A 27347-nucleotide genomic window follows, 5' to 3' on the forward strand; every position below is an offset into this window, starting at 1 on the left:
GATCATGATATTTTGTTATTACCCATGATGTGTTATGGGTAATTTCCTCAGATCTGCTGTTCTGAACCCTAATTATAGCTGAATCTAGTCTGGTTAATTTTTTTTTCATCCATATTCATTATTGTGGTAACACATGCATAACTTAAAATTTACCACTTTACTTATTTTTAACTGTACAGTTCTCTGGCATTAAATACATTCAAAATGTTGTGCTAGCATCATCACTATTTAATGTTTAGAAGTTCTTATCATCCCAGGCAAACTTTCTACACATTAAGCAAAAACTCTCCAATCCCCTGTGTCCTCTATTCTGCTATCTCTATGAATTTTCTTATTCAGGATGACTCACATAGGTGGCAGCATACAATATTTGTCATTTTTGTCTGGCTTATTTTAGGTAGCATACTGTTTTTAAAGTTCTTTCATGTAGGAGCATGTATCAAAACTTCTTTCCTTTTCATTGCTGAATAATATTTCGTTATATGTATATGTTTTGTTTATTCATTTGTTAATGGAGACTTTGGTTTCTACCATTTAACAGTTCTAAATAATGTAGCTGTAATCATTGGTGTACACATACCTGTTTGAATCCCTATTTTTAATTTTCATTTCTTTGGAGGTATATACCCAGGTGTGGAATTGCTAGGTCAATTGCTCATTCTATGTTTAACATTTTCCAGAACCAGCCAGCTGTTTTCCACTGTGGCTATACCATTTTGCATTTTCTCCAGCAATGTACAGTGTTTCCAGTTTCTCTGTATCCTAGCCAGCATTTTCCATTTTGTTGACAATGGCCATTCTTTTCATTTGCTGTTGGCTATTTGTATATTTTCATTGGAGACATATCTATTCAAGCCTATTGCCCATTTTAAAATTGGGATTTTTTTCTTTATTGTTGTGTTATAAGAGTTTTATAAATATATTCTGATTATTCATCTCATATATGACTTTCAAATATTTTCCTATTCTGTGGGTTGTCTTTTTACTGTCTTGTCCTTTGATGTATAAAAGGTTTGTAATTGTGATGAATTCCAATTTATTTATTTTTTCTTTTGTTGCCTGTTATTTTGGTGTCCTAGTTAAGAAACCCTTGCCAAATCCAAGGTCATGAAGATTTCCCGGTTTTATTTTAAGAGTTTTATAGTTGTAGCTTTTTAATTTAGGTCTTTGATCTATTTTGAGTTTATTTTTTTATATGGTACAAGGTAAAAATTCGGCTTCATTCTTTTGCATGTTTGTTTCCTTGTTTCCCTGCATCGGTTGTTGAAAAGACCGTCCCTTCCAAATTGGTTATTCCTGGTACCCTTATTGAAAATCAGTTGTACATAATGCAATGTTTTATTTCTGGGCTCTCTATTCTATTCCATTTGTGTAAGGTTTTATTTCTGGGCTCTCTATTCCATTTGTCTATCCTTATCCCAGCATTACATTTTTTGTTCATTCACCCTTAGCCTCGGGCGAGATAGGCAGAAGCGCTTTCACACATACCACATATCACTGACTTCGTATTTAGTTTCTCAAACTGATCTCCTGCCTTGCTTGGGGTCCCAGCATTCTTTGCTGTATCTTGAATACAATGCTACATGAAATCCAGATTTTTGGCGACTGTGAATAATTAGATGCCTTCAGAATAAATTTTGGCTCCAGGGCTCTTGTATCCAGTGGAACTGTATTTTCTCATCTTGTCAACCTTCTGTTTTATCTCCCACACTGCTGGTCAAAACATACTTTAAATGTAAGCTGTTAATATCGTATTGTGCATTTTCAAATGTCCTTTACCAGGAAGGGATTCTCTGCACATCTGGTCCACCAAATGAAAGTTGAAAAAAGCACTTTTAAGATCAATAATCCATTCTTGACAATCTGCTTGTATATAATTAGAAATGATAAATTATGGCATTTATATAATTTTTTCTAAGCAGCTTTTCATTTTAATTATGTTACTTAATTACATTGCATGCTTTTATAATTTTCTAAATGGCTATTAAATGTATGTTATTTTATTAGTACTTTGGATATGGTAACATGATTTTCTGGTGGCCAATATTATGAAGTAGTTGTTAATATTTTCCATTTAAAACAGTAAATGGCCTTAAAAATGACTACACAGATCTGAAAAATAGCATAGCTAACACTGCCCCTTTTTTTGGAAGTTATAGCTTTTGTGGGAGAGACGCAATTCTTTGTCCATAGAAAATTGTGCATCCACTCTGGTTATTTGAGAGAACAATTTGTACTTTATTAACAGATTATGATAATAAATATCTTTCACTTTTTGCCTTTCTTAGTTTTACAGTGCCTAATATTGGTATGCTTAATTTTTTTTGTTTTGTTTTGTTTTTGTTTTGGCAGGTTTTCTTTAGGTGATGCTAGGAGGCCTCTTCATGAAACAGCAGTTTTGGTAGAAGATGTGGTACACACACAGTTAATTAATCTGGTAAGAGCATATATAATCTTATTTGGTGTTTCTCCATTCCGCTTATATTGGGATTGCAACCCAACACTTGTTTTTAAAGATTGTATTTACATTTGAAATTCTTTATTTTGTCTACTGGATTGAGGTGTAATTTACATAAAACAAAATTTTACCACTCTCAGTACATAATTCAGTGAGTTTTGACAACTGAATACTCTCCTGTGACTATGAACACAATCACGATATAGAACATATTCATCGTCCAAAAAACTGACCTTGTGCCCCTGGGTAATTAGTCCTTTCCCCCCCTTCCCTGACCCCCTGGTAACAATTGTTTTCTATCACTATATTAGTATAATTTTTCTAAAATGCTTTTCAAAACATTTCTGTATTGCACTTTAGACTTACAGAAGAACTGCGCAAATAGTACGTAGAATTCTCAGATACCTTTCATCTTCCTCTGTTAACATCTTATGTAACCACAGTATAATTATCAAAAACAGGAAATAATGCTGGTATAATATTTTTAATGAAATAACCAACCTTATTCAATTTCCATCAGTTTTCTTTTTAATGTTCCTTTCCTATCCCAGGATCCAGTCTGGGGTAACACATTGTAGTTAGCTATCTTGTCTTTGTAGTCAGCCCCTTCCCAGGATAATTCCTCCATCTTTCCTTGTTCCATGGCCTTGACATCTTTTTTAAACATACTAGACAGTTGTTTTATAGGACACTCTTCCTTTTTCAATCTGTCTGATGTTTTCTTATGATTAGAAAGTGGCTGTGCATTTTTGCCAAGAATACCACGGAAGTGATGAGTCCTTCTCAGTGTGTCATGTCAACATGGTCATGTTCTTGATGTTTTATTTGTGATTTTAACCTTGATAAATTGGTTAAGATGGTGTATATGCTGAATTTTTTCACTATAATAAAGTTACAAGTTTCTTCGTTTTGTAATAAATATCTTGGGGGAGGTATTTTGTGACTCTGCAAATAGTTTCCTTCTCTAAAACTTTGTGCCTATTTATTTTACCATTCATCAGTGGATCTTGTCTGAGACAATTATGACTGTTGGTATTTGCCTAATAGTGGTTTTCTATTTCCTGCTTTCCTTTTATATTTTTTAATTGCAATTAATCTTAAAGGAATATCTATCCTTTATCACCATTTATTTATTCAATTTTAATGTATCTTTGTATGGACTAATGTATATTTAAATTTTATTCTTAAAATCATTATGCAGTAATATCATTATTTGTTTGTATTGCTTAAGTTGTTATAATGTTAGCCATTAAGAACACTGTCATGTCCTTTTCCCGTTTGTCCATCAGGTTTTTGATCCTATGTCCCATATATAGTAGAGATATCAATCCTTTGTATTATATGATACAAATATATTCTTCCAGTGTGTGATATCTTTTGACTGATTTTATGATTTTTTTAGGCATACAAATATTTTAATTTCAACAGAGCCAAATATATCAACCTTTTACTGTCTTAGAATTTTGAAACATAGTTAGAAAGACGTTAGGGGTGCCTGGGTGGCTCAGTCGTTAAGCGTCTGCCTTAGGCTCAGGTCATGATCCCAGGGTCCTGGGATCGAGCCCCGTGTCAGGCTCCCTGCTCTGCGGGGAGCCTGCTTCTCCCTCTCCCATTCCCCCTGCTTGTGTTCCCTCTCTCACTGTTTCTCTGTCAAGTAAATAAATAAAATCTTAAAAAAAAAAAAAAGGCTTACTTTATACTGAATTTGAAGAGGAATTCAACCATGTTGCCTTCTGAGACTTGTTATGTTTTCCTTTTTAACATTTAGGCCCTCAATCCGTTTGTAGTTTACTCTTGTTATCATGTGAAATGTGGATCTAATTTTATCTTTATCCAAATGACTACCCAGTTATACCATCATTATTTACCAAAAAGTCTGCTTTTCCTAATGATTTGAGATGCCTCCTTTATCATATACTAAATAAGCATATTTGGGCTCTAGTTATGATTTTATATTTAGTGCCAGTGTCTTATTTTTCTATGCATGTGATAATACATTTTAAATTTAAAAAGGTTTTATGGTGTATTTTAAAGATTGTTGTAACTAGACTTGTAATTTTTCTTTCTGTGTGTTCCTGGTTATTCTTGTATGTTTATTTTTTTATATGAATGTTAGTATTAGATTTTTCTAGCTCCATAAAATAGCTTTTTGGTGTCTTTATTGAGATCTCATGAATTTATAAATCAATTTAGAGAGAACTGCATCTTAAGAATGTTGACTCCATCTAAGAATAGGGAATGTCTTTACCTTTTTTGGAAACCACTTTTGTGTCTTTCATGAGTGTTTTAACATTTATCTTCTATAGGCTTCACATATTTATTACATTTATTCCTGTGTATTTGATCTTTGTTACTAATGCAAATGGAACATCTGAAACTGAAATACATAAATCTACAGATTTCAAGGAACTGAGCCAACTCCACGCAGGGTAAACCCAAAGAAATGCATGTTAAACTGCTGGATACAAAAGACATAATATTAAATCCTAAAAGCACCCAGATTCATTGCCATAAGGGAACAATGACCTGAAAGACAGCAGAATTTTCATTAGAAAACATGGAGACTAGGTCTAAAATGAGCCTCTTGTAGGCAGCATATAGATGGATCTTGGTTTTTTTCTCCATTCTGGTACCCTATCTTCTTATTGGCGCATTTAGTCCATTTACATTCAGAGTGATTAGTGAGAGATATGAATTTAGTGCCATTGTGTTACCTGTAGAGTTGGTGTTTCCGGTGATGTTTTCTGGTCCTTTCCAGTCTTTGTTACTTTTGGGTTTTTTTCCTCCCTCCGAGTCCCCCTTAAAATTTCTTGAGGGCTGGTTTAGTGGTCGTGAACCCCTTTAGTTTTTGTTCGTCTGGGAAACTTTGTATTTCTCCTTCTATTTTGAATGACACTCTTTCTGGATAAAGAATTCTTGACTGCATATTTTTCCTACTGAGCATTTTGAATATTTCCTTCCACTCCTTTCTGGCCTGCTAAGTCTCTGTGGACAAATCTGCTGCAAACCTGATCTGTCTTCCCTTGTAGGTTTAAGGACCTTTTTCCCTTGCTGTGTTGGCAAAGGAAGTAAAATTTTCACTATTTGCAGACAACATGATACTCTTTGAAGAAAACCTGAAATACTCCACTAAAAAATTGCTAGAACTCATACATGAATTCAGCAAAGTTGTGGGATAGAAAATCAATGCATAGAAATCTGTTGCATTTCTATATAACAATAATGAAGCAGCAGAAAAAGAAATCAAGGAACTGATCTAATTTGCAATTGCACCGAAACAGTAAGATACCTAGGAATAAATCTAACTAGAGAAGTAAAAGATCTGTACTCTGAAAACTATAGAACACTTATGAAAGAAATTGAAGAGGACACAAAGAAATGGAAAAGCATTCCATGCTCATGGATTAGAAGAACAAAACAAACATTGATAAAATGTCCATGCTACCCAAAGCAATCTACACATTTAATGCAATCCACATCAAAATACCACGAGCATTTTTCACAGACCTAGATCAAGCAATCCTAAAATTTATGTGGAACCACAAAAGACCCCAAATAGCCAAAGCAGTTCTAAAAAAGAAAAACAAAACTGGAGGCATTACGATTCTGGATTTCAAGCTATATTATAAAGCTGTAGTCATCAAGACAATATGGTACTGGCACAAAAACAGACATATAGATCAATGGAATAGAATATACTACCCAGAAATGGACCCACAGCTATATGGTTAACTAATCTTTGACAAAGCAGGAAAGACTATCCAATGGAAAAAAGACAGTCTTTTCAACAAATGGTGTTGGGAAAACTGGACAGCAACATACAGAAGAATGAAACTGGACCATTTTCTTATACCATACACAAAATAAATTCAAAATGGATTAAAGACCCAAATATGAGACAAGAAACCATCAAAATCCTAGAGGAGAACAGAGGCAGAAACTTCTTTGAACCTCATCCATAGCATCTTCTTACTAGACATGTCACCCCAGGCAAGGGAAACAAAAGCAAAAATAAACTATTGGAACTTCATCAAGGTAAAAAGCTTTTGTACAGTGAAAGAAACAATCAACAAAACTAAAAGGCAGCCTACAGAATGGGAGAAGATATTTTCAAATGGCATAACTGATAAAGGATTAGTATCCAAAATCTACCAAGAACTTATCAAATTCAACATCGAAAAAACAAATAATCCAGTTAAGAAATGGGCAAAAGACATGAATACGCACTTTTCCAAAAATGACATCCAGATGGCTAACAGACACATGAGAAGATGCTCAACATCACTCATCATCAGGGAAATACAAATCAAAACCATGATGTGATACCATCTTAACACTTGTCAGGATGGCTAAAATTAACAACACAAGAAACAACGAGTGTTGGCAAGGTTGCAGAGAAATGGGAACACTCTTGCACTGTTGGTGGGAATGCAAAGTGGTCCAGCCACTCTGGAGAACAGCATGGAGGTTCCTCAAAATGTTAAAAATAGAACTACCCTATGATCCAGCAATTGCACCACTAGGTATTTTACCCAAAGGATACAAAAATGCAGATTCAAAGGGATATATGCTCCCTGATGTTTATAACGGCATTATCAACAATAGCCAAACTATGGAGAGAGCCCAAATGTCCATTGGCTGATGAATGGATAAAGAATATGTGGTATATATATACAATGGAATATTACTCAGCCATCAAAAAAATGAAATCTTGCCATTTACAATGATAACATGGATGGAGCTACAGTGTCTTATGCTAAGTGAAATAAGTCTGTCAGAGAAAGACAAATACCATATGATCTCACCCACATGTGGAATTTAAGAAAGAAAATGGATGAACATATGGGAAGGTAAAAAAGAAAAAAGAGAGAGGGAAACAAGCCACAAGAGACTCTTAATGATAGAGAACAAACTAAGGGTTGATGAAGGGAGGTGGGTGGTGAATGGGCCAGATGGGTGATGAATATTAAGGAGGGCACTTGTTATGAAGTACAGTGGGTATTGTTGTAAATGATGAATCACTGAATTCTACTTGAGAAACCAGTACTGTACTGTATGTTAAGTACATAAAATTTAAATTAAAAAAAATAATTTAAAAAAGATAACATGGAGACCAGAAGGAAATACAAGTTTTAAAGTACTGGATAGAGAATTTTCAGTTGTCAGCTATTTTTCTCTGACTCCATATTCACATGGCCTTCTCGCCTTTGTCCCTGTGTCCTTTTATCTTAAAAAGATGATCAGATATTTACTATTTAGTGTATTAAATCTGTACATGCTGTTATCTTCACATCGCAGTGTTATAGCTTTTCCTTTAAAAAGTCCTCTTTTAAAGCAATTAAAATATAGAAGGAAGTGTGTATAATCTTTTACATTTACCTACATATTTACCATTTTCCATGCTCGTCATTTGTTCTTATAGGTATGAGTTGCCATTTAAATAATTTTTCAGCCTGAAAACACTAACGTTTTTAATAGTACAGGTGTGCCAGTGATGAATTATCTTTAGTTTCTACATCTGAACATACCTATTTGCACTTTTTTTCTTGAGGTGTATCTTTTCTGTATGTGAAATTCTGGTTGCTAATCTTTTCCTTTTAGCTGTGCAAATGTGCCACTTCAGTGTTTCTCATCATACGTTAGTTTCTAATGACAGGTTAGCTGTTACTCACTTGTTCCCCTGTTTGTAACATGTTGTCATTCTTTGGCTCGTTTCAGGATTTTCTCTTTACTGTTGGATCTTAGAAGTTTGATCTCTGGAGGACTGACTTTCTTCATGATTATCTTGCTTGCAAGTTCGCTGATCTTGTTGGATCTGGAAACTAATGTTTTCTGCCAATTTGCAGAAGCTTTTGGCCATTATTTTTTGTTTGTGTTTTTCATTCTTCGATTTCAGTCACATGTGTGCTGAGCTATTTGTTATTGTTTCACAAATCTCTGAGAGTCTCTTCCCCTCTGTTTAGCTGTTACTTTGTTTGGCTTTGTAGTTTCTACTGATTTATCTTTAACTTCACGGATTCTTCTGTAATCTTTAATCTACTCTTTAGTCAATCTGATATATTTTTCACTTTAATCATAGTATTCTCTATTATACTGTGAAAATGTATCTTTTTGTGCTGTAATATCCCTTTCTGAGTTATGGACACATTTTTATATTGTTCTTTCATTTCAAATATAGAAATTCCGAGTTACATGTAGAAGATATTTGATGATGTTCATTGCACTAGTGTAAAGCAGAATTTGCTTATTCTTTCCTCATAATAAAGGAACTTCTTATTACATATACATGTGATAATCCATGTATTATTTGGATAATAATTTTGATCTGTGTTTGTGAGATTGACCCTGTCCAAATCTCACTAAATGTAAAACGGAATGACACCTTACTAGAGGAAGGTCTTGCTCTTTTCTCGTTGCCATATCAAGGCATGTGTTAGAGTGAGTTCTCTTCAGATGAAAAGAATAATAGAGAAATGTTTTTAAAGTTAGTCCTTTCTTAGCATTTTATATTTGCAGCCCTGACAAAATATATGTGTGTCTACGTGTATATGTGTTTTATGCCATCTTATGATTCTCTATACATTTAACTCTATACATTTAACCAGTTTTTTTCTTTAATTCTTGTATTCCACATTTATTGAGCTATAACTGACATGTAACATTGTGTAAGTTTAAGGTGTACGATAACACAATTTGCTATGTTTATGTTGTGAAATGATTACCACATTCGCGTTAGTTAACACATCCGTCATCTCACATATTTCACATCTTTTGCACGAGTGATGAAAACATTTAATATCTGCACTCTTAGTAATTTTCATGTACACAATACAGTATCATTAGCTATAGTCATTGCTCTGTGCATTAGGTACTCAGAACCGATGCATCGTATACTTGGAAGTTTATACCCTCTGAACTGCATTGTCCCTTTTCTTCCACCCCTAAGCCCCTGGCAGCCCCCAGTCAACTGTTTCTATGAATTTCGTGTTTTTTTTTAGATTCTGCATATAATGAGATCATACAGTAGATGTCTTCTCTTTCTGATTTATTTCACTTAGCATAATGCTCTCAAGGTTTATTTTATGTTGTTGCAGATGGCAGGAATTGCAGGGTTTTCTTTTCTGCAGCCAAATAATAGTCCGTTACACATATACACGCACGCGTGTGCCACATCTTCTTTATCCACTCATCCATGATCCACATTTGGGTGGTTTCTGTGTCTTGACTATTGTAAATAATGCTGCAGTGTGTATTATGGTACAGATATCTTTTCAAAGATTTTATTTCTTTTGGATATACACCCAGAAGTAGGATTGATGGCTTTTGTGGCATTTTTTTTTTCTTTGAAGAATTTTCATACCGTTTTCCATTGCCACCATCTCAATTTACTTTCCTACCCAACAGTGCACAAGGGGTTACTTTCTAACACATCCTTGCCAGCACTTGTAGTCTCATGTCTTGTTGATAATAGTCCTTTTAGCATGGATAATATCTCATTGAGGTTTTGATTTGCATTTCTCTGATGATAAGTGATGTCGAACATTTTTTATATACCTTTTGGCCATTTGTGTATCTTCTTTGGAAAACTATCTATTGAGGTCCTTTCCCAGTTTTAAGTTTGCCAACCATCTTTCATGTTCATGTTTTATTTGAGAAGCATTAAATCTTGGGAAAACAGAGAGGATGTTTTATTTTCCAATTTGAATATCCATGTGTAGAGAGAAACAACTCGTCCAACACACAAGCTTATTAAGTGCTGGGGTTCGAACCAGAGTTGAGGCCTCCTGACCCTTGTTCTATGCAATTTTTTTAAAAATTATTATTTTTTCTGCTCTGGGGTTATATGATATCCCTGAATATTTTGGATATTAACCTATTACCAGATATATGGTTTGCAAATACATATTCTCCCATTTCATAGGACGCCTTTTCATCTTATTGATTGTGACTTTCACTCTGCAACAGCTTTTTAATTTGTTGTACTCTCAGTTGTTTATTTTTTGCTGTGCTTTTAGTGTCCTATCCAAACTATCATTGTCCAGACCAGTATCAGGGAGCTTTTTAATCTAAGTTTTCTTCTAAGAGTTTTATGGTTTCATATCTAACATGTAAGTCTTTATTCCATTTTGAGTTAATTTTTCTGACTGGTATAAGATAGAGGTCCAGTTTCATTCTTTCACATGTGGTACCCAGTTTTCCAATACCATTTCTTAAAGAGACTGTATTCTCCATTGAATATTCTTGGCTCCCATATGTCTTATTAGTTCACTGTGTGCATAGGTATATTTCTGGGATCTTAATTGTATATCATTCATTTTTGTGTGCATTTTTATGCCAGTACCATGCTGTTTTTAATTACTATAGCTTTGTCGTATAGTTTGAAATGAGGCTGTGATGTTTTCTTCTTTTTTCTCAAGATTGCTTCAGTTATTCAGGATCTTTTGTGGTTCCATATAAATTTTAGCATCATCTTTTCTATTTCTGTGAAAAATGCCGTTAGAATTTTGATAGGGATTGCATTGAGTCTGTAGATGGCTTTGAATAATATGGACATTAAATAATACTAATTTTTTAATCCATGAACATAAGATATCTTTCCATTTTTTGTGTTGTCTTTAATTGCTTTCCTCAATATTATACAGTTTTCAGTGTAGTGACATTTCCCCTCATTGGTTAAATTTAAATTTTTTTTTTGAGGCTAGTGTAAATGTGATTCTTTTCTTTCTCTTTCAGAAAGCTAGTGTATAGGGGCGCCTGGGTGGCACAGCGGTTGGGCGTTTGCCTTCGGCTCAGGGCGTGATCCCGGCGTTATGGGATCGAGCCCCACATCAGGCTCCTCCGCTATGAGCCTGCTTCTTCCTCTCCCACTCCCCCTGCTTGTGTTCCCTCTCTCACTGGCTGTCTCTCTCTCTGTCAAATAAATAAATAAAATCTTAAAAAAAAAAAAAGCTAGTGTATAGAAATATACACTAGTGTATATTGTATATTGCTAGCAAAACAGAGTTTTATATATTCCTTTCCAATTTGAAATACTTTTTATTTCTTTTTCTTGCCTAATTTTTCTGGGTTGGGCTTCCAATAGTATGTTGAATAAGAGTGGTGAGAGTGGGCACCCTTGTCTTGTTCCTGATCTTTAAAGAAAAACTTATAATCTTTCACTTGATACTAGCTATTGGCTTGTTGTATATGGCCTTTATTATATTGAGTTATATTCCTTCTTTACATAATCTGTTGAGAATTATTATCACAAAAGGGTGTTGAATTTTGTGAAATGTTTTTTCTGCATCTGTTATGAGGGTCATAAGCTTTTTATCCTTCATTCTATTTTAGTAACATATCACATTTATTGATTGGTGTGTATTGAACCAACTTTGGATCCCAGGGAAAAATTCCACTTGAGTATAGTGTATGATCTTTTTAATATACTTTTGAATTTGGTTTGCTGGAATTTTACCAAGAATCTCTGAATCTGTATTCATAAGATGTATTAGCCTGTAGTTTTCTTTTCTTGTAGTGTCCTTACCTGACTTTGGTGTCAGTTTAATGCTGGCCTCATGAAATGAGTTAGGAAGTGTTTCCTCTTCTTCAGTTTTTTGGAAGAATTTGAGGATTGTCTTCTTTAAATATTTGGTAGAATTTACCAGTGAAACTTTCTGTTCCTGGGCTTTTCTTTGTTGGGAGATTTTGATTACTGCTTCACCTTCTTAGTCATTATTGGTCTGTTCGGATTTTCCATTTCTTCATGATTCAATCTTGGTAGGCTGTATATTTCTAGGAATTTATCCATTTCATCTAGGTTATCCATTTTGTTTTTCTTTAATGCTCATAGCAGCCTTTGTTGATATTCTGTATTTCTGTGATACCAGTTATAATGTCTCCTATTTCTTTTATAATTTTGTTTACTTGAGTCTTCTTTTTCTTTCCTTGTTAGTTTAGCTACAGATTTGTCAATCTGTTTATATTTTCAAAAAAATTCCTAGTTTCATTGATTTTTTTTTCTATTGTGTCTCTAGTTTCTATTTCATTTATTTTTGCTCTAATCTGTATTATTTCCTTCTGCTATCTTTGGACTTAGTGTGCTCTTTTTTTTTTTTTTTTGTCCTTGTGGTATAAGGTTAGGTTATATATTTGAGACCTTTCTTTATTCTTACTGTAGGCAATTATTGCTATAAACTTTCCTCTTAGAACTGGTTTTGCTGTATCTCAAAAGCTTTGGTATGTTCTGATTCTGTTTTTTGTCTCAAGGTATTTTCTGTCTTCCCTTTTGATTTCTTGTTTGATCCATCGGTTATTCAGAAGAGTGCTACTCAATTTCTGCATATTTGAGAATTTTCCAGTTTTCCTCCTATTATTGATTTCTAGTTCCTTACCTTTGGGGTCAGAAAAAAAAAATACTTGATTTATGATTTCAGTCTGTAGACAGAAATGTTTCCTGCCTGGTTTTGTGCCAGCAGGACTCCTTGAGACCGCAGCCAAGAAGGACTGCAGCCCAGTTATAGGGCCCTTTCAGAATCTGCAGAAAGACCAAGTTTGGTAGGCTTACCTGCAGGGGCTTCTGGACAATGGCCAAGGAGGTTGGAATCAGTGCACAGACCGTTTCAAGTTCCACAGCTGGGACTGTCTCTACCATGTGAGGCACTGGTGGGCATGACTCTTCCAGGTCCTTTGGCGTGTGGTGCAGGTGATGGTACGGTGGCCACAGAGTGCTCTAGCCTAGTCCTCAGAGGTACAGGACTGTTTCTGGGTCTGTAGCCAATACCACGTTCAGTAAATCAGTTGAAAAACAGCTCTCATCAACTTCAGACTGCACTGAACTTTCAGAGTCTCCTACCTGGGTCCTAAAACGCACACATGGCCCTTTTGTCCGTGGGTGGTGGCCACATTATTGTTGCTGAGGGTGAATGTAAGCATGGGAGCTCTTGGCCATTTTCCTGACATCACTCACCTCCTTTTTAATTCTTTGAATATATTTATCATAGCTCCTTTAAAATCTTTATCTTCTAAAGTCAATATATGGATCACATTGGAATCCATTTCAGTCGACACATCTGTTTACTCAGTTATCCTTTTGTTTCTTTGCATACCTAGCAATTTTGTTTGAAAAGTGGATATTGTAGATGATATACTCTTATGACTCCTCTGAAAATTGTGGTGGTTTTTCTTTTCGCTGGCAGGTAACTTGCTGGACATAATGTAAACTCTGCCGTATTGTGAGCCAGCTCACATCTCTGCTCAGTTCTTACGACTTCCTGCTACTGCTTTTTTGGCTTCATCTCTTCTGCATCTCCTATGAGCTTGTGCATTTCAGCACATTTCAGCTCTTCAAAGGAAAGGAAAACATAATAGGAAAAAAGTTGTTTAATTAGTGATACTTCCTTAACTTAGAATACAACGCAGCCACTACACATTGTGATCGATTGCGTGTCCTTACTAGTTTGAGTTTTTGTATTTGAAGTGTATTGCTTATATTATATATGGCAAAATCCACATTTTCTTCTTGTTGTTGTTCGGCTCTGTGTGTTTTGACAAATGCAAAGAGTCTTATAACTACCACGACAATCAAGATTCAGAACTATGACATCACCCCCCCCCCAAATTCCCTTGTTTTTCCCATTTGTATCCAAACTCCTCTTCCTTACCCCAACCTTCTGCCTCCTTGAGGTCTCCATTCACCTTTGTTGGAACAGAATGAGAGAGCTTCTCATAACTTTTTGTATGTGTCTGGTAATCAGACCTAAATTTACACTCTTTTTGTGTCCAGGGTAGGAGTTACTAGTGCAAAATAAAACCCATGAAACTCACTACCAGATTTTTGTATTTTGGGTTCATATTTCCTTCTCAAGTCTGCCTCCTACCATTTACTATTCAGAATTCTCAGATGGTTGTTGCATGCACTATGTCCAGGGGTTTTATTGTATTCATTGGGAGAAGCAGTGTGGAGTGTGCTTACTCCAACCTAACTGGCTAGATATTTGAATTCAGTCATTTTTATAAACATTGCTGTATTACCTGATTCAATGAATCTACTTTCTTTCATTAAAAACCTTTTATTGAGACATAATTGACCTATAATACTATATTAGTTTCAGGTATATAGCATAATGATTACATAATTGTATATATTGCAGAATGATCACCGCAGTAATGAATTTCTCTAATTTTGTTTTTCTTTCCTCTTTTTCCCCCTCCTTGCATCTGAATCTTGGTACATTTTTATCGTAGCACATTTGTTCCACAGTGTTACCTAAGAATTCCTATTTCTGATATTGATGTAAGTAAAAGTATGTTGTTTCCAAATAGGGATCCATTTGCAATTAAGTGAAATAGTTTACTAATATCAAATTTAAGCTTATCAATTAAAGAAGAGCTTGGTTGGTTGATTATCTTTGATGGTAGTCTCCTGATATTCTTGAAGCTTATACATCTATTTCTCTTAGTTTTAACCTGCATGTCAGAGACCTCTCTTGATAGTTTTTAAAACAATATTTATTTATTGTTTGAAAACTACCACATTATGTTTTGATGTCACTTGCTGATATCTGGATGCAGCCCAAACATGCACAGGGCTATTTATATATAGATAAGTCTTTAGAAATTGCTATTCAGAAAGCTGTGGTGTTTTTAATGCACACTAATCCCCCACCCCTCCTCCCCTCTGAAACCCTCAGTTTGTTTCCCAGAGTCCATAGTCTCTCGTGGTTCATCCCCCCTCCTATTTACCCCCCCTTCATTCTTCCCTTCCTTCTCCTACTGATCTCCCTGCTATTTCTTATGTTCCATAAATGAGTGAAATCATATGATAATTGTCTTTCTCTGCTTGACTTATTTCACTTAGCATTATCTCCTCCAGTCCCATCCATGTTGCTGCAAATGTTGTGAAATCATTCTTTTTGATGGCTGAGTAATATTCCATTGTATATATGGACCACATCTTCTTAATCCAGTCATCTCTTGAAGGGCATCTCGGCTCCTTCCACAATTTAGCTATTGTGGACAATGCTGCTATGAACATTGGGGTGCATATGGCCCTTCTCTTCACTACATCTGTATCTTTGAGGTAAATACCCAGTAGTGCAATTCCTGGGTCAAAGGGCAGTTCTATTTTTAACTTTTTAAGGGACCTTCACACTGTTTTCCAGAGTGGCTGTACCAACTTGCATTCTCACCAATAGTGTAAGAGGGATCCCCTTTCTCCACATCCTCTCCAACATTTGTTGTTTCTTGCCTGGTCAATTTTTGCCATTCTAACTGGCGAAAGGTGGTATCTCAATGTGGTTTTGATTTGAATTTCTCTGATGGCTAATCAGTTGTTCTTTGAACATGAAAGTTATATTTTTAACAATGTCCTAAAAACAAAAGTGTAAAGCCACCATTTAGTTTCTAGAGTACCATACACTGTTTCCAACTGTTTCTTGCTTTAATGGATCATTAGGTATTCTTTATTTCATATATTCGTTTTATGTATTCATTAATTCAGTAAACCTTTATTGAGTGACACTAACATAGCTCTGATTCTACTGATACAAAGTGAATAAAAAATTGTCTTTGCCTTTGGATAATAGTTTTGTAATGTATATGGAATACAAGTTAAATTTACAATCCAAAAGGAAGCAAATACACACTCCTCTCCAGTGCACATTCAACACTTTCCAAGACAGATAATATGTTAGGCCACAAAACAAGTCTAAATAAATTCAAGAGGATTGAAATCATATCAAGCATCTTTTCCGACCACAGTGCTATGAAGCTAGGAATTAATTAGTTATATGAAGAAAACTGAAGAATTCACAAATATATGAAGATTAAACAACATGCTACCAAACAACCAATTAGTGCTAAATGCCTACGAGAAGAAATCAAAAAAGTCTCAAACAACCTAACTTTATACCTACTGGAACTAGAAAAAGAAGAACAAAGAAAGCCAATGTTAATGGAAAGAAGGAAATAACAAAGATTAGAGCAGAAATAAATGAAACAGGGACTAAGAAGACAATAGAAAAGAGCAGTGAAACTAAGAGCTGGTTCTTCAAAAAGATAAACAAAAATGACAAACTTTTAGATTCACAAAGAAGAAAAAGTCTCAAAATCAGAAATGAAAGAGATGTTACAACTGATACCACAGAAATATAAAAGATCATAAGAAACTACTATAAACAATTCTATGCTAGCAAATTGGACAACCTAGACGAAATGGATAAATTCCTAGAAACACACAACCTTACCAAGACTGCATCTGGGCAAAACAGAAAATCTGAACATTCCAGTTACTATTAAGGAGATTGAATCCATAATCTAAAATCTCCCAATAAACAAAAGTCCAGGACCAGATGGCTCCACTAGTGAATTCTACCGAACATTCAAAGAAGAATTAATGGCAGTTCTTCTCTAAGTCTTTAAAAAAAATAGAAGAGGAAGGACTTCTTCTAATCTCATTTTACAAGGCCACCATTACCCTGATACCAAACCCAGACAAGGAAGTCACAAGAAAATTCCAGGCCAATATCCCTGATTAATATAGGCCTGAACATCCTCAACAAAACATTAGCAAACCAACTCAACAATACATGAAAAGGATCATGTACCATGATCAAGTGGGATTTATTCCAGGAATGGAAGGTTGGTTCAACATACACAAATCAATTAGTTTGATACACCACATTAATAGAAAGAAGGATAAAAATCATATGATCTTCTCAATAAGATGCAGAAAGGCATTTGACAAAATTCAACATCCATTTGTGATAAAAACTCTAAACAAAGCCCATATGGAGTGACTGTTCTTGAATAAGTCATAAGGGCCATATATGACAGGCCCACAGCTAACATTGTACTCGACAATGGAAAGGGGGAAGCTTTTCCTCTAAGATCAGGAAGAAGACAAGAATGCCCACTTTCACCACTTTTAGTCAACATAATAGTGGAATTCTTAGTTAGAGTAGTCAGGCAAGAAAAGGAAATAAAAGGCATCCAGATCGGAAAGGAAGAAGTAAAATTTCCACTATTTGGAAAGGAAGAAGTAAAATTTCCACTATTTCCTGAGATTCCATGAAAAAAACTGTTATGACTAATAAATTCAGTAAAGTTGCAAGTCAATAAATTCAGTAATGGGTACAAAATTAAAAAACAAAAATCTTGTTTTTCTATACACTAATAATGAACTATCAAAAAGAAGTTAAGATAAAAAAATCTCATTTACAATTGCATCAAAAAGAATATAATTTTTAGGAATAAATTTAACCAAGGAGATGAAACACCATATAGTGAAAACTACAGGACATTAAGGAAAAAAACTGAAGGTGACACAAATAACTGGAAAGATACTCCATGATCAGAGTTTGGAAGAAGTAATTTTGTTAAAATGTCTGTACTATCCAAAGCAATCTATAGATTCAAGTCAATCCATATCGAAACTCCAATGGCATTTTAATAGAAATAAAATAATCCTAAAATTTATATGGAACTTCAAAAGACCTTGAATAGCCAAAGCAGTCTTAGTAAAGAAGAACAAAACTGGAGGTATCACGCTTTCTCATTTCAAACTATATTAAAAAGATACAATAAATAAAATAGTATGGTATTAGGGACACCTGGGTGGCACAGCGGTTAAGCGTCTGCCTTCGGCTCAGGGCGTGATCCCCGTGTTATGGGATCGAGCCCCTCATCAGGCTCCTCTGCTATGAGCCTGCTTCTTCCTCTCCCACTCCCTCTGCTTGTGTTCCCTCTCTCGCTGGCTGTCTCTATCTCTGTCAAATTAAAAAAAAAAATAGTATGGTATTAGAATAAAAACAGACACATAGATTAATAGAATGGAAGAGAGATCCCAAAAATAAGCCCGTGCATATATGGTCAATTAATTTTCAACAAAGCAAGCACGAATATACAATGGGAAAACAACAGTCTGTTCAAAAATGGTGTTGCAACAATTGGACAGTCACATACAAAGGAATGAGACTGGACCACTGTCTTATACCATACACGAAAATTAACTCAAAATGGATTTAAATACTTGAACATAACACCTGAAACCATGTGAGTCCTAGAAGAAAACATAGGAAGTAATCTTCTTGACATAGGTCTTCATCATGATTTTTTTAATCTGATACCAAAAGCAAAAGCAAAACTAAACAAGTGGAACTATATCAAACTACACAAAGCTTCCGCACAGCAAAGAAAACCATCAGCAAACTGACAAGACAGTCTACCGAATGGAAGACAATATTTGGAAATCATGTAATTGCTAAGGCATTAATATCCCGAATACATTAAGAATTCACATAGTTAATAGGAAAAAACCAATTTGATTAAAAAATAGGCAGAAAATCTGAATAGACGTTTTTCCAAAGAAGATGTGCAGACGGCCAACAGGTACATGAAAAGGTGCTCTACATCACTCATCATCAGGGAGATACAGATCAAAACCACACTGAGCTATTAGTTCACACCTGTTAGAATGGCTGTTATCAAAAAGATGAGAACACATGTTGGCAAGGATGTGGAAAAGGGAACTCTTGTGCACTGTTAGGGGGATTACAAGTCGACTCAGCCACTGTGGAAAACAGTGTGAAAGTTTCTCACAGAAAATGAAAACTAGAGCTACCATCTGATACAGCAATTCCACTTCTTGGTATTATTATAAGAAAACAAAACACTAATTCAAAAAGATGTATGTGCCTGTGTTCATTTCAACATTATTTACAATAGCCAAGATACGGAAACTAACCTAAGTGTCAGTGGATGAATGGATAAACAAATTGTGATATATATACACAATGTAATGTGATTCAGCCATAGAAAAGAATGGGATCTTGCCATTTACAACTACATGGGTGCACCTAGAGGGCATTATGCTAGTTAAGTGAGACACAGAAAGACAAATACCATATGATCTCTCTTATATATGGAATCTAAAAACAAAAACATAAAAGCCAGCTCATACATATAGAGAACAGGATAGTGGTTGCCAGTAGTGTGGTGGTGGTGGTGGGGGGTGTATGGATGTGGAGAAACTGGTATGCTATTTTTTGTTTTTCATTTAAATAAATTGAGTAAAAAAAATGATTTTAAAACATGATAGCTGGTAATGCTAATATCCATAAAGTGATGGGGGTTTTCACAAGTTGTATCCAACCTGAAGTTCTTCACACATTTGTATATACATGTCTATGTAAAAATATATCTTAAATCTTTTATTGGAATCAACATATATTTACTGTATTGAGGAAGAGTAAGGATCAGAATAGACATTATAAACTGTTACCTATGCATAGATGTAGCATAGAAGCATGTTTTATTTCACTTGGACTCGATTTTTAAAGATGTGAATTTAATTGCCAGCATTTAAAAATTAGACTTTTTTTTTTTAGATTTATTTATTTATTTATTTGACAGAGAGAGAGAGCACAGCAAGAGAGGGAACATCAGCAGGGGGAGTGGGAGAGGGAGAAGCAGGCTTCCCACTGAGCAGGGAGCCCGATGCGGGGCTCGATCCCAGGACCCTGGGATCATGACCTGAGCTGAAGGCAGACGCTTAACGACTGAGCCACCCAGACACCCCCAAAATTAGACTTCTTTTACATAAAAACAGGATTCCTGGCTTCTCTGGAAACATTGAAATTGAAACGCTAGACAACATAGGCCTGAATTTAGCATGGAAATCTTTGCTCAGTGGCCACTTCTACCTGTGGGCCATAAACCACACCAGCTTCATTGACTTAACCGGGAAAGTATTCAGTATGGAGGGAGTTATGCAGCATATTGTACCCGTATTTGCTATAGGAGTCCCCAGTTTCACTTTTCAAGAAACTGAATTTTTGTCATTTTAAAAGAAATTTTACTTTCCCTCAGAAGCTGTGGGAACAGTTATTATATATGTCACAGAAATTCACAGGCAAAGATAATAAAGAAGGTTGTTTCCTGTGCAGTTAGTTGTTTTTTTTTTTTTAACCCATGCAACTTGGCTCTGCTGATGGAAGAGTGATCTATCAAAGGTAATAGAAAAATTATAGAAGCAACAGGAAGCATTTAGATTCTTGCTGCTGCCTGTATAGAAGAGAGGAGGGGCATTCCACCATCACAACTTTCGTGGTGCTATGTCTCCTGTCAGAAAGCACCTTTACCTACTAGGAGAGTGAGCTAGGATTTCAGCAAATAAATTGTTCTTTCTGTAACTGAAAGCTAAAATTTAATAAAACTTAATCTAAAACTTAAAGGGAAAGAAAAACGTAGAAGTTCAATACTATTGCCAGTATCCCTTGTTTTTTTTAAATATCTCTTCTGAGCTCTTCCACATGAAAGAGTAGGCACGCAGCTGGTATTTATTCAGAACCTAGCAGTTCTTCAGTTACACAAATATTCTAAGTCATGATTGGGAACTATAAAACCCAGAGTTTCCTTAAGTATAGAATCAGTGTCAGTTGTCAAGTTGTCTAAGAATTATCTGCAAAACACAATAAGGAAGTTCAGATTATGCATCCGTACTCTCCAAAGGATTCTTCTTCAGGAGGGCTTGGGTGGGGCTGAAGAATTTGTATTTTTAGTAAATACCCAAGATCTTTTTAATCCAAGTAGTCCAAGAACCAGACTTGAGAAAACAGTTGATAGGTTGGTGGTTTGTAACCAGGTCTGGGCAACAAAATTGCCAGTGTTTTTTAAAAAAAAGTAAAAACGTGATCTAAACTTCAGACAACTTTTAGGTGAACAAGATGAGGCTACTGCTTGAAACTGTTAAGTAACAATACCGAGTCTGACCGTAACTTAATGAATTTGTTTTTGCTTTACACCCTGATACACCTAAATGTTTGTTTTCTCTTTCAAAACAGATCTCCTTAAGATGCCATAAAATTGTTTCAGTAACTGTAGACATTACTCAAAGCATCGTGTTTGTTTACCTAATTTTAGTTGATCTTGATTATTAAAGTCAGTAAAACCATTCAGAAACAAGTCTCATGAATAGGGTAGTTGATTATATCATCTATCCCAAGGCATTTAGCAGTAGTTCTCAACTGGGAGCTCACATTAAAGCCACCTTCTTTAAAACAACAACAACAGTGACTATAATCTAACAAAATAAAAATTATAAAACAGCGACAACAACCACCAAACCCCACAAGTACCAGACCATACTCCATATCTGCCCAATCAACACTTCTGGGGGAAAAATTATTCTGGGGGTGAGTGCCCCTGAAAAAAGCATCCCCGCTGACTCTGATGAGGAGCTGTGGGTATGAGGCACAGTATTATAAAGTATTTGTGTATGAGTTGGCCTCTTTGATAGGGCTTCTTAAAGACGTGTATTTGTAGGCATATGCCTCTTAATGCTTCAAATGCTTCATGACGATTAAATGGAACAATTCAGACTTTGTATTAAAAAGGTGATTGGAATAGTTTAAATGAATAACACATATGTATGTACACACACATAATACCATTTTCTTCATTTTAGAGACAAATAATAGAGGACAATGACAGATATAAATACAATTTTAATCATCAAGTTTATACTTACATAATCGTATAGCAAGAAGAATATAAGCAGGAAGAAATATTCACTTAATTCAATGTTTAATCTCTGTGAACCGAATATCTACCTCAGAATATTGGCAGCTTCTTCCAAGAGCCATTGCTTGTTTCAGGGAGGAATTTTTGAAATCCATCTTGGATCTGCTTGTATTTTCAGCATTTTACTCTGTGTAAGGTAGCAAGGTACACAGTGCTGATACCTCTGTCTATTTTGCTGCCTCTTATATCCTAAAGCATTTTTTTAAACGTCAGTTTGCATTCTGTCCCAGGCCATACAGAATTTTGTTTTTTCTTTTGTCGACTATTTCAAGATACTCTCTTTCGACATTCAGATTTCGGGACTAAATATAGTGTTCTAAAGCAGGTCAGCTGTGCTTTCGACAGGTTTTATGTGGTATACTTTGATTCTTCTTTTAAATATGTTTCTTGTTCAGTCAATGCAGATTTTTTCCCGTGCAGATGTTTGTTGAACGTCCCCTGTGTGTCTAGCAGCAGTAACGATGGACAGTTTGGGGATCATCTTGCCAGCAGCTGCTTATGGTGTCATTTGGGAAATGCCACAGTAAGATTGGCAAATTGGGAAGTTTTTCCTTAAATCTCTTTTGTTGCCAGTTTCTTCGACCTGTTTTCTCGTCTGAGGCCTTTACCCTCTCATCCTTTACCCCCAGTCCTACCCCTGATTCTTAGTCAGTGGTATTTCAGCCAGACCCACCCTCCTTCTGCATGACTTCCTCTACTCTCTTCCACTTGTTTGGTTGTGTCTGGCTCAGGCCCCAGTTGACTATTTTTCACTGAAATTCTGCAGGATTATAGGATATGTTAAATAATGAAAATACATAGCTTAAAATCTATATAAGGGTTTTGATGTTATTAAGGAACAAATTATGATATTAAAATCATAAGATTTTAAAGTTGAATTACACTTCAGAAATTATTTTAAGGGTATTTTAAGTTGTCTAGGTTTGAATCAATGAAATTGCCATATTTATAGATCACAAGTGGTGACTATTGACAATGTTACATGATTCAGTCCAATACAAAGTAGAAATTGTCACTAGAGAGAGAGGGTATTCAAAAGTCTTAATTTCCTTATTTTGTAAAATGACAATGCTAACAGTTACAGTAGTTATAGAGGGTTATAAAAATTAGGTAAAATGTATGTAAAGGACTTAGTGAATGGTGTTCCTGGGGCATATAGCATCCTTTCTCCAAGTTATAGTAATGCTAGTACTAAGTGATTAATGTTGTGATTAATCCTGACAAAGTAACAGGACTGTTTAATGGCATGAGTTAGATTAGATAATGGATTGGAAAATGAATTGAAATGCTCTTTCACATTTACCAGAGAGATGTTAACCTTTTCATATCCTAAGCTTCCCTATCCCTCAACTCCTCAGGTTGCGCTGCATCTCCTATTTGAGGGGAGGTAGAGATTTGTGCCAATTCGAATTTGTGTGACGAGTTGCTATTAAATGATGTTCTCAATAATAATATTATCCTTTCAAGATTAAAACTATTATGACTTCTGCTTTGATTTTTCTGTTCACTCAAGGTTAACGATCAGAAGACTCTCTTCATTTCATGCATACAGTATAATTATCTATCATTCCACTTCAAAATCATATTGGATTTTCACGATAATAATCTACTAGGCGACTAGTAAGCTATTCAGTCTGTTGTACTGCTTTCATATCAGAACCAGGACAGGGTTAGTCAAATAATCTTTAATATGAAAATTGATAGGGGCGCCTGGGTGGCTCAGTCGGTTACACGTCCGATTCTTGGTTTCAGCTCAGGTTACAATCTCATGGGTCATGAAATTGACCCCATGCCCAGTTCCACACCCATGTCCAGTTCCAGAGTCCATGGACTCTGCTGGAGATTCTCTCCCTCTCTCCCTTCCCCCTCCCTAAAATAAATAAATCTTTTTTTTTAAGGTTTTATTTATTTATTTATTTATTTGAGAAAATTGAGAGAGCATGCACAAGCTGGGAGAGGCAGAGGGAGAAGCAGACTCCCCACCTATCAAGGAACCCAACTCGGGGCTCGATCCCAGGACCCTGGGATTGTGACCTGAGCTGAAGGGAGACACTTAACCGACTGAGCCACCCGGCACCCCTAAATCTTTTTAAAAATATATGAAAATTGATAAATTTATGTGTGTGAAGAGTGATTCCTTGAATCTCTCACATAGATTAGCATGGACTGAGTCGTCCGTCTCCTCCCCCCCCCCCCCAGCTGCCTTCTTACTTCTAATGCTTTTTAATTTGGCCGTTAATCTCCCTGGTAGCAGGATCTCATGTAAGGCATGGTTTGAGCCTCTTTACCATTTCTGTGAGGTTGTTACTTATGCCACCTCAGTAGTGGTCTAGGAGTATGTTTTTAAAAAGAGAGAGAGAGGCACACCAAGAAACAGACTCTTAACTATGGAGAACAAACTGATGACCACCAGCGGGGAGATAAGTGGAGGATGGAGGAGATAGGTGATGGGGATGAAGGAGGGCACTTGCTGTGATGAGCACTGGGTGATGTATGAAGTGTGGAATCACTGTATTGCACACCTGAAACTAATATTACACTGTATGTTAACTAACTGGAATTTAAATAAAAACTTAAAAAAAATAAGGTACTGATAAAGGTTGCTGTGCAGAACTTCAATTGTAAGGGGTTATCAAAATAGGACAAACTAATATAATTTGTGATTGCATAAAATAAAGGAAGTAGAGGTACCATGGGACCTAATGAATCACAGAATGGAAGCAGTCTTCTAGCTACCTAAACGCTGAGACTTTGTACTAAGTCAAACACGTATATGTAACTCAGCAAACCGGAACACACTCTGTGTTTACGTCAGTAGGATGAAGGCGTTCACAAACACCATTCGGGAAAAACAATTTTGGCCTATTTTGTCTGTTGCTACCGTGAGTAAATCACGTAGTACGTATTTATTATAAACAGCTGAAAAACATACCTGCTTTGTGGAAGACACAAGTGCACACATATACATGCAGAACAAGATACAGAAAATTGTATGTCACTAAAAAGCAATTATAACTTTCTTATGAATGTGCTGTGGAAAATTTACTAGTTGTTTTGAATAGCACTTGTTTCCAATTGATCTTAATATTTTCTATTTAATTAGTCTTATTTTCTCTCAGATACTACCATCTTATGCCTCAAGAAATACTATTTTAATATCCTCTTTTTAAAAAATATTAAGTTTGAGGGCGCCTGAGTGGCTTAGTCAGTTAAGCGTCTGACTGCGGCTCAGGTCGTGATCCCAGGGTGCTGGGATCGAGTCCGCATCGGGCTCCTTGCTTAGCGGGGAACCTGCTTCTCCCTCTGCCTACCTCTCTCTCTTTCTCTCTCCCTCTCTCTCTATCTCTGACAAATAAACAAATAAAATCTTTAAAAAAATACTAAGTTTGTATTGCAGTTGACAGGTACTTAATTTTTAATCTGTGATGCAAAATGAGCATATTTAGGCAGAATGCCTCTTCAGCTGCATTTTTCCCACGAATTGTCCTGGGTACTTTGCTACTGCCATAACCTGAAGGGCCAACCAGGCCTTTCCCCTCTCTTAGCATGTCTTTTTCTTTCCCCCCTGCTGCAATACATCCCACACATAGTCAGTCATTCAACTTTACAAGGTAAGACAGTCTCAGTATAATGTGCTTTCGGTTCCGGTGAGTTATAAGTAGTGTCTCATGTTACTTGGTTTTCTTAGCCTAGATGTAAAACACCAACTCCCCACTATTCCCCGTGTGTCAAGGATTTTCCTTTAGGGTTCTTCACTTTCTTCCAGTTGGTCTGCTAGAATCCTGTCACTTGACTTAAGCTAAGCTCTACTAATGACTTGACTCTTGTGCCAAGCTTGGATTTCTGACCTATGCTGAAAAGTTTCAGTTCTGGCTGAAACTTCTTAAAAATGCTTAATGCACTCTTTCCAGGAATTTCAGATTTACCAAAGAGATGCAGACCTTCCATAAAATCCTCACTCTTCTGATTGAGTTGCTTCACTTAATTAAAACAGGTAGATATTTGTATGAACTGGAAATCGTATAGCTAAATTGATAATGCTTGTCAGTAATGTTCTTTTGATAATATCCACTTTGAGTGAAGTTTAAAAACTTGATAATCATGATCTCTGATGACTGTATAACTACTTTTATTTCTCTATTCACTGAAACTTATCAAACAGAACTTACCAAAACAATCTGTTTGTTTTATTATAGAATATAATTGTCTATCATTCCATTTGAAAATCATACTGGATTTTCACTCTATGAATTTGTCAGGCAACTAGAAAGCCAATCTGTTGAATTATGTTTTCATTATGCAAATCTGTTTTCAGAGTTATTCTAATAATCTCTAATTATGAAAATTAATAAAAAAATAAACATATGCGGGGGTGTCTGGGTGGCTCGGTTGGGCGTCTGATTTTTGGTCTCAGCTTGGGTCTTGATCTCAGGGTTGTGAGTTTGGGCCCCATATTGGACTCCACGCTTGGCATGGAGCCTACTTTAAAATAAATAAATAAATAAATAAATAAATAAATAAATAAATAAATAAATAAATAAATAAAAAGAAAGAAAGATAGATAGATAGATAGATAAATAGATAGATAAAAAACATCTGTGTAAAGATGGATTGTCCAGTCTCCTATCTGGATTAGCAGGTGTTGAGTTCTCCCTCCCTTTCTCTTTGTTCGTACCTTTAATGCCTTTTAATTTGGCAAATATCTCGCAGTTCTCATTCATCAAATTTTGTCTTCACTGTATCTGAACCAAGAGATTGTTTTGAAACTCCTGTTCTCCAGTACCTTTTCTAAGATCCCTGGCACTCTTTTATAGATGCATAACTCTGTATCTCCTTTCCCCATTGTTGCTATTACTCCTGATTCATGTGCAGATTATGCAGAAAAGAAGAAAATAAAAGTTAGTAAATGTCTACTATGTGCCAGTCTGCTAAAGATTTTATATATATTATTGAACACATATAGACCATTTTCCAGGTTTAAAAAAATAACTATTATTTCTGTATAGCTTTTGAATGTATAAAAATTTAACCCAGTTTAACATTGCTTTGTTTGTTTTACATATATATACTTATGTACATTATATTTTATATATGTATTTTATATGTATGTGTGTGTGTGTGTGTGTGTGTATATATATATATATATATAGTTAGGTGCCTTTATTTCTCAGATCTCAGCATATATTATTCTATACTTGAAGAATATATAATAAGTCTTTTTAAAAATGTGTTTTAGCCTTTAGGTATTTACTTTCATCCTGTTGTTTTATTAGGGGTATTATTTTACTAATTGTGATAGGGACCATTTGTTTATGCTGATGATTTCAAATAT

General features: G+C 35.4%; 1 protein-coding gene across 4 annotated transcripts in view; it reads left to right on the plus strand.

Annotated features, from left to right (window-relative positions):
• Positions 1 to 27347, plus strand: part of SUPT3H (SPT3 homolog, SAGA and STAGA complex component) — a 533155-nt gene that overhangs the window by 260100 nt on the left and 245708 nt on the right. For all 4 annotated transcript variants that reach the window (XM_045801650.2, XM_087857062.1, XM_087857064.1 and 1 more), the window contains exon 3: positions 2353 to 2437. In XM_045801650.2, the coding sequence (XP_045657606.1) occupies positions 2353 to 2437 (85 nt within the window). The remainder of the gene's footprint in view (positions 1 to 2352; positions 2438 to 27347) is intronic.

Source organism: Ursus americanus, chromosome 29 (genome assembly GCF_024610735.1).
Source record: "Ursus americanus isolate L20-20 chromosome 29, mUrsAme1.1.p, whole genome shotgun sequence".
Lineage (NCBI taxonomy): Eukaryota > Metazoa > Chordata > Mammalia > Carnivora > Ursidae > Ursus > Ursus americanus.